Source organism: Eulemur rufifrons, chromosome 5 (assembly GCF_041146395.1).
Source record: "Eulemur rufifrons isolate Redbay chromosome 5, OSU_ERuf_1, whole genome shotgun sequence".
Lineage (NCBI taxonomy): Eukaryota > Metazoa > Chordata > Mammalia > Primates > Lemuridae > Eulemur > Eulemur rufifrons.
The window spans coordinates 21,798,754-21,807,500 of NC_090987.1; the positions used below are offsets into that span (position 1 = coordinate 21,798,754).

At 53.7% G+C, this 8,747-nt stretch overlaps 1 protein-coding gene across 1 annotated transcript in view; it reads left to right on the plus strand.

The window, feature by feature from the left end:
- Positions 1 to 3,702: 3,702 nt before the first annotated feature.
- Positions 3,703 to 8,747, plus strand: part of SKOR2 (SKI family transcriptional corepressor 2) — a 42,628-nt gene continuing 37,583 nt past the window's right edge. Inside the window, exons 1-2 of the mRNA XM_069468017.1 lie at positions 3,703 to 3,989; positions 6,173 to 8,747. The exon at positions 6,173 to 8,747 is cut by the window's right edge and continues 79 nt beyond it. Coding sequence (XP_069324118.1) covers positions 6,223 to 8,747 — 2,525 coding nt within the window. The 5' untranslated portion in view covers positions 3,703 to 3,989; positions 6,173 to 6,222. The remainder of the gene's footprint in view (positions 3,990 to 6,172) is intronic.

The window sequence follows — 8,747 nt, forward strand, 5'->3', positions numbered from 1 at the left end:
TTCTTCTGTATCTGACAGTTCTGCCAGTCTTCCAGTTTCTTTCTAGGCCACATGAGTCACCTTTTACAGACTTGGGACTAACAGGGAAACCATTTTTTGACCTATCTGGTGCAAAAGCACCAATGCCAGGAATACTTCTGGCAGGGACACAGTAGCAGCAATATTTCTACATTAGAGCTGAGAATGGGATAAGATAGAATGGGAGAGAGGGATAGAGGCTGTTTCTTTGATCTGTAACTATCATGAGTTCCTTAACACCCAAGCTGGGAGTGGGAGGAGAGGGAATATCTGGTGTTTCTGGTTGTGATGAATTTTTATTAAGGCCTTTATCTTCCTTGCTGTCAGGGCAAGGAAAGGGGTGGGGTTGGGGAGGATGCTGAATTGTTCAGTCCTTGGAGATGGAGCATGTGTGGGAGAAGTAGGGGATGTGGTTCTGTGTTGCCCCTTGCCTCCCGCTTAAGTCTACGTGGCCAGAGCCCAATTGAGGTCTCCGATGGTTTCAGGCTGGGAGGCTTCTTCCGGGAGGGCCTTGAACGCAGTAGGATCTGCTATGCCTTGGAACGATGCATCTCGTCAGCACTGCGGACAGCTCCCCTCTCGGCTTTGGCCTTGGCTTAGTTCCCCCAGGGTCCGCCGCCCGCTCAGAAACCTGACTGCTTCCAAACTGGAGGACGCTGGGCTCGGCCCCGGCTGGCTTTGGGTTCGCTTCAACCAATTGCTAAAAGCTGTCGCTGGAAACACATCTGCGCTGCTGTGCCGGCCGCGTGCGCTTGCATCGAGTCGTCGCCTCCCGTTGCGAGGGGGCCAGCTCGGTTTGTGGTTTTCCTTTGGGTCCGGCGCCTGGGCTCCTTTACCTGTCCTTGGCCTGGGTGAACCGCAGCCGCCCGGAACGGAGATGGGAGTGGAAATGCTCTCCTCCATGCGGTGATAGATCATGCAAACGGGTGACACCAGTTTAACCAATAAAACAATTTGAATCAATTAGCCGGCTGAGGAGAGTCCCGACGTGTAAAATGCATGTCAGCTCGAATAGGAAAGCATTGATTAACTCGGGGCCGGACCAGCCTCCTCCCGCTACCGCCTTCTCCTCCCCGAGTCTGTCAGGGTCCCAGGGGCCAGGACAGGGACTGACAAGGACCCCGCAGAGGACCAGCAGGCTTGTTCAAACCAAGGAGAAAGCAAAGCTTCAGAGAGACCGTGGGTGGCAGAAAGTTGCTCACAGACTCAAAATATACAAACAGGCTATAATTCCGCAGTCGAGCTCGGGTCTCAAGATGACGATTCTCCCGGAGCACGAAGTTTGCTTTGAACAAAGGTTCTCCATCTTCACCTCCCAAAAATATAATTGGCCAGATCTTTCAAACACGCACCCCAGACTCATTGGGGAAATAAAATACTGAACTATTCTTAGAATTATTTGTGTAAAAATATTTAACCTAATACCGCATGATTCTCTTTCTAGTGAAACTTTATTATATTAAATTAAAGCTATATTTCCTGTTTGTCCTGCGGAGTGTGGGAGGCATAAAGTTACAGGCGTGTATGCAGTAAGCCCCCAAAGTAACGTGTGAATGTTTATGTTTAAAGATTCAGGTAAGGAGGTGACTACAGGTATCACCGGGGTATGCGTTCACACCTTAGGTAACCAGGGATGGGAAGGAAGGCCCATTTCTCTTTTCAAAGAAAGATGTTTTGGAAGACAAGCTTTTTTTTTTTTTTTAATATATGAATCTGTAAGAGGAAGGGGAGCCTTATGGAGTAAAAATGGGAAAGGAACTATACAATAAAAAGCAAAGACTAGGTTCTCCCTCCCCAGCACTGACCAGGCATTTCCCTGTGGTACGTTAGTGAGATGATGGAACTTCTTATTTCTCCATGTTTTCAGTCTTGAAATCCATCCATTTCCAGGCTTCCCTTACACCCGGCTCAAGCTTTCTTTCTAGCAGTCCAGACACTGGAAACCTGCTTTGTGGGAGCTCCTGACCCCAGAGAAGAGTCAGGGGAGAGGGAAGAACCCAGTCTGGCTGTAGATCCTTCAGAAGAACTCGGGGCCTTAAGCCTTTCTCCAGAAAGGACTTGTGAATGACAATGGCGCTCTTTTGGCAAGTGGGCTTGGGCAAACAGAAAGCGTGAGTTTCCCTTCTTTTTAAGAGAGGAGGCTCTCAGGGCTTAGGAAGGGAGTGCTTAGTTAATTTCAGCCTCTTAGGATAGAATTTCATTTGTGCCCTTAATGCCCTTAAGAAACTAGGAGATGGGTGAAAAATTATTTCACTGGCCTTTGAAACTTATGCCACACAAATATTTCAATTTTCATGGCTCTGAAACTGTGTTTTGGGGATATTAATTAAAAATAGCAGCAACTCCCAAGCAATAAGCCCCTCACATTTCTGTTCATTTGACTTCCCTTGGTTTTACTAACTTTTGATGAAGTGTTAAGATTTCATATTTTTACTATTGTATTTAGCAGTGGTTTGTTGTTGATGCTGTGACAGAGTCTGGTTGGGTTTCTGGCTTAGTGGAGGTTATTCAATTATTTCCACAACTCTAAGACTGTTTCACCAGGCATCAGTTGAAAATTCAGCTATGGTAGTAAAGGAAAAACTTAAAGGAATCCCCGACCCCACCCCCAGCAGGTATCCTTCTCAGAGTGTCCTCCAAATAAATGGTTTCTCTCCTTTCTGATAAACTAGCTAGTGGTTGTTTTGACTCGTAACAGCTGGTCAATTGGGAGGCAATATATCGATACTTCACTAATATCTTAGGATATGCCTTACTTTGGGGAAACTACAGGGAAAATTTTTCTCATCCTAGCTGTCTTTGGTGGGGGGCATGCCTCTACATGGTTTCCTAAGGAAATTTACTTCTTCAGGGAAATTGGCAACTTGCTCAAGACCACTCAAGGGTGGGAACCCCCTGCTTCTCCACCTCACCTTTTTCTTGTGCTAAGATGACCTGCAGGGATCTTATTAAACAGATTAGCGAACTATTTTGAATGAAGTTGAAAGACAAATGCACACATTGGGTCCTCACCTAATTGTACACCTCATAAAATAGAGAAGGCTGCAGTGACTCTCTGTTTCTTTTCCTAAAGAGCAAATGTATATGCAAAAGTAGGGACACTCTTTATTCTTCCTTTCAAGTTTTCAGATTGGGCACCCTACGTGGAAACTTCTCTTCTTTTTCTCATTTCACAGCGTTTCAAACAAACGAGTCGCTGAAGCTAATCTATTCTCGGCTGACTGTGGATTTAATACCTTCGGAGACACTCTGAGAGGCTACTGGTTTGCACCGTGTAACAGAGGGATCATTCACGAAGGAGAGTGACTCAGAAATGAGGGGAGGAGACAATAAGAGGCAGGAATACAGTTAATTTGGAGGCATCCTTCTAGAATCGGGGCCGCCAGGATCCAGGTCCCTGGGATACACGCAGACTTCGGCTTTCCACTCCTAAATCAGATCTGCGGCTCCAGCACCATTGCTGCGTTTTGCTCCTAGATTGGGGAGGTTGCTGTCAACAGCGGGTTGGTTAGGTGGTAGCTTTCGTGCCTGCTGAGAAAGGATCTCTATGTTGCTCGCTCTCGCTTTCGCTCTCCCCCTCCCTCCCTGTAACATGCCAGCCCTTTAATGTGGAGTGTCAGGGAGACGGTGACGTCACCCTGCCCGCTGGGTGGCGTCCCCTCGGTCCGACACGAGTTCAGAGACAGAGAAAGGCGCTGTCAGACTGCACTCCACTTGGGGCTCGCCTGCCGCAGGTTCCCGCACGCCCACACTTTCTGCGGTCCAGGGGACGTCCAGCCGCAATTCAGGCCGTCATTCTCCCCTGGCCGGGGTTCGAGCGTCGTTAGCTCGGAAGAGAGCACGGATCTTCACGCAGAACCCGCCGGAGTCCCGCCCGCTGGATTCGAGGACCCGCTTGGATGCTTCGCCTCCGAGCGCCCTCGGAAGATGGGCCGGCAGCCACACGCCTAAAGACACCTAGGAGTTACCAGGTACAGCTGGAACCGGCCGGTCCTAACTCGGCGCACAGCGTGCGGTTCGCTATTTCAGATCCCCAGCGATGGGATTTTCCGCGTTACGTTGAGGGGCTGCGGCGGGCTTCGTTGGTGACTGGCTTGGGAGCCAGGAGAACTAAGTGGGGGATCTTTGGATCGTGAGCAGGATAGGGAAGTTCCCCAGCTTCCTTTTTCAGTTCAGCTAACTTTTAATTGTCTCTTCTCCCCTCGCTCCCTTAAAAAATCTCCCAACCTAAACCTTCTTATTTGTGCCTCTGCTCTGACAGGAGTTTCTGTGAGGGATTGGGGTGAAAGTGGAGGACACCCAGGAGGAGACACTTCTGCCTGGTCTCCGGCTGCTAAGGCTGCGGGTCCCTAAAGCAGAACCAGCTTTCCTCCTGGGCAGGCCCGCTGCGCACATTGCTGGGGAGCGAGAGTTCGAGTTAACCCAGGGTCTTAGTAAGCTGATACGAATCTTGTTTGGAAGGGAAATGAGCATTGAAGGGCTTTTAGGTGAGGCTGGGTTTGATTGTATCAGGCTCAGGTATCACTGTGCCTTGAACTGCCATTTAACGCCCTGTCCCCTGGAAATATTGTCTCTGATCCATCCGAAGTGACAAGCCAGGCTTTCCTCTCGTTTGATTGCGTCGAGGTTTGTTCAACCTTCCTGGAGGCCACCAAATGTAATGAGAGCTGAGGATCCAGGGGCAGCAGGGCAGAGGCTGCAGTATAGATGCCATGCGGGCACAGAGAGAGGGCACAGATGTGACAATTTGGGTGAGGGAGTAGGATAGTGTATCCTCTGAAATCGTTGTATTAACAAACTGTACTTGGTGGAGTGTGGCTGTACCATGGCCACTGGTGATTTTCCAGGGCCAAGAATAGTCTTGGCCAATGCTCTATGACATGAAGCTGTGGAAAGGTCACTTTGTTTTCCTAGGAAATGAGCGAATTTGCATGTCTTGACTTAACAACATTATCACAATGGTTTCTTTCGCTTCCTTTTTCTGTGTTTGCAATTTACTGGATATTTTCCCTTGTGGTAGCACTCGGTTGACCAGAGACGAAGTTAGGAATTTTACCACAGGCCCAACCTGGGATTTTGACTTTCAAGGTTCCCACAGAATACCTAGCCCAAGATAATCTGCACTAGGAGAGGGGGCAGCTTTTCCCCAATAAATACATAATCTACATAGATCAAGGAAAAAATGGTCAGTCACAGAAGGTAGTTCACATTAAATTAAATTAGCCTTTTGAAGTCTACCAATAAAGATCCCCAAGAATTGTTCGTTCCCTTGCACCGTGTCTGGGTTTAACACACTTGCCTGTACTTACTTTTTTAATTGTCGTGGAAATGATGGGAAAACATTTTTTTGAATGTTTATAATCTTCAATTTTATCTTTTTAAGCCCCCTGTCCGGGACCAGAACCACTCAGTTCAGCAAGTGGGGTTTTGAAATTGATAACTAAAAGAGAAACATTCTATGTTGGTGCAATTGTGTATATGGCTTTGTACATTTTTTTTCATTTTTTTAAAAAATTCTACTTACGGTAAAAAAAAAATCTAATGGCAAGGATAGGTGGGAAGGGATTTCGTTTTGCTTTAATGAACTGTGTTTCAACCAGTAGTGAATTTCCCCAAGGAAACCACAGATACCACAAAAATCACTTTTTAAAAGGTTTGGATTTATTTTTTTAATCAAAATCAATCTATTTTCAAGCAAATGTGAATGGTCTCTCTCTCTCTCTCTCTCTCTCTCAATTTGGGTTTCAATAGCCAAGCTCCAGTTTTCCAAAACTTTTGCAATCTGTACTAGTTACAACTGTCATTATTTCCTAATTTCAAGCAGGCACACCATTTTATTCCAACAGCTTCTGTAAATCCAGGATAAGGTCTCAAATTCCTTGGGAATTGACTGCTTTAAATAAACATATATATATATATTTCATTTACTTTGAATGTTTAGAAGTATCTTCAGATCTTTGTATTTCTAACGGACAACGTTGAAGGAAATTAAGAGAGATGACTCCCGTGTCTGATACTTGGTCACTTTTTCCAGTAATAATCATGTCTTAACCAAAGCAAAGAAGTTATTACAATTCTTCAGTTAGCAATTTCCCCCATCCCTCTGTTTTGTTATGAAAAGGCTCAAGTCAATGCTTTCTCCTTTCCCTTCCAGTCTCCAAGACAGACCCGGAGGGCTCGGCCCGGGGTTCCGCGGCGGAGGAGATGGCTTCCAGCCCGCTGCCGGGGCCCAACGACATCCTGCTGGCGTCGCCGTCGAGCGCCTTCCAGCCCGACGCGCTGAGCCAGCCGCGGCCAGGCCACGCCAACCTCAAACCCAACCAGGTGGGCCAGGTGATCCTCTACGGCATTCCCATCGTGTCGTTGGTGATTGACGGGCAGGAGCGCCTGTGCCTGGCGCAGATCTCCAACACACTTCTCAAGAACTTCAGCTACAACGAGATCCACAACCGCCGCGTGGCGCTGGGCATCACGTGCGTGCAGTGCACGCCAGTGCAGCTGGAGATCCTGCGGCGCGCGGGAGCCATGCCCATCTCATCGCGCCGCTGCGGCATGATCACCAAGCGCGAGGCCGAGCGTCTATGCAAGTCATTCCTGGGCGAAAACAGGCCGCCCAAGCTGCCCGACAACTTCGCTTTCGACGTGTCGCACGAGTGTGCCTGGGGCTGCCGTGGCAGCTTCATTCCCGCGCGCTACAACAGCTCGCGCGCCAAGTGTATCAAATGCAGCTACTGCAACATGTACTTCTCGCCCAACAAGTTCATCTTCCACTCCCACCGCACGCCCGACGCCAAGTACACACAGCCAGACGCTGCCAACTTCAACTCGTGGCGCCGTCATCTCAAGCTCACTGACAAGAGCCCCCAGGACGAGCTAGTCTTCGCCTGGGAGGACGTCAAGGCCATGTTCAACGGCGGTAGCAGAAAGCGTGCACTACCCCAACCGGGCGCACACCCCGCCTGCCACCCGCTCAGCTCCGTCAAGGCGGCAGCAGTGGCAGCCGCAGCCGCCGTGGCAGGAGGCGGGGGACTGTTGGGCCCGCACCTGCTAGGCGCGCCCCCGCCGCCGCCGCCACCGCCGCCCCTGGCGGAGCTGGCTGGCTCACCGCACGCTCATCACAAGCGGCCGCGATTCGACGACGACGAGGACTCACTGCAAGAGGCTGCCGTCGTGGCCGCCGCCAGCCTCTCGGCTGCAGCCGCCAGCCTCTCAGTGGCCGCGGCCTCGGGCGGCGCCGGGACTGGCGGGGGTGGCGCCGGGGGTGGCTGTGTGACCGGCGTCGGGGCCGGCGCGGGGGCAGGCGCAGCGGCTGGCGCCAAAGGACCGCGCAGCTACCCGGTCATTCCGGTGCCCAGCAAGGGCTCCTTCGGGGGCGTGCTGCAAAAGTTCCCAGGCTGCGGGGGCCTCTTTCCTCACCCTTACACCTTCCCGGCCGCAGCCGCCGCCTTTGGCTTGTGCCACAAGAAGGAGGACGCGGGCGCCACAGTCGAGGCCCTGGGGGGCGCGGGTGCTGGCGGCGCGGGCGCGGCGCCCAAGGCCGGCTTGTCCGGCCTCTTCTGGCCAGCGGGCCGAAAGGACGCCTTCTACCCGCCCTTCTGCATGTTCTGGCCGCCGCGGACCCCCGGCGGGCTTCCAGTGCCCACTTACCTACAGCCCCCGCCACAGCCGCCCTCGGCGCTGGGATGCGCGCTTGGTGACAGCCCGGCCCTGCTGCGCCAGGCTTTCCTGGACCTGGCCGAGCCTGGCGGCGCCGGGGGGAGCGCTGAGGCTGCTCCCCCACCTGGCCAGCCCCCTCAAGTGGTGACCAACGGCCCAGGCTCCGGCCCACCGCCACCCACGGGGGGCGCCGGCGCTCACGACGCACTCTTCGAGTCGCCCCGGGGCGGCAGCGGCGGGGACTGCAGCGCGGGCTCCACTCCACCCGCCGACCCCGCCACTGCGTCCGGGGCTGGGGCTGCGGCAGGTGGAGCGGGCCCAGCGGGCTCCCGGGTGCCGGCACCTCACCACCCTCACCTTCTGGAGGGGCGCAAGGCAGGGGGTGGCAGCTACCACCACTCGAGCGCCTTCCGGCCAGTGGGCGGCAAGGACGACGCGGAGAGCCTGGCCAAGCTGCACGGGGCGTCGGCGGGCGCGCCGCACTCGGCCCAACCGCACCACCACCACCACCACCACCATCACCACCCGCACCACCACCATCATCCCCCGCAGCCGCCGTCACCGCTGCTGCTACTGCCACCGCAGCCCGACGAGCCGGGTTCTGAGCGCCACCACCCGGCCCCTCCGCCGCCGCCGCCCCCGCCTCCTCCTCTGGCACCGCAGCCACACCACCGAGGCCTTCTGTCCCCCGGGGGCACCAGCTGCAGCTACCCCAGCGAGGACAGCTCTGAGGACGAGGAGGACGAGGAAGAAGAGCAGGAGGTGGACGTGGAGGGCCACAAGCCCCCAGAGGGCGAGGAAGAGGAAGAGGAAGGTCGAGACCCTGAAGAAGATGAGGAGGAAGACGAGGAGACCGGGGTCCTACTAGGAGACCCCTTAGTTGGAGGCGGCCGCTTCCTCCAGGGCCGAGGGCTGTCGGAGAAGGGGAGCAGCCGGGACCGCACGCCAGCCGCCGCGGGCGCTTTCCCGTTGGCCCTGAATTCTTCCAGGCTGCTGCAGGAGGACGGGAAACTGGGTGACCCCGGCGGCTCGGACCTGCCCCCGCCCCCGCCCCCGCCCCTGGCCCCCCAGAA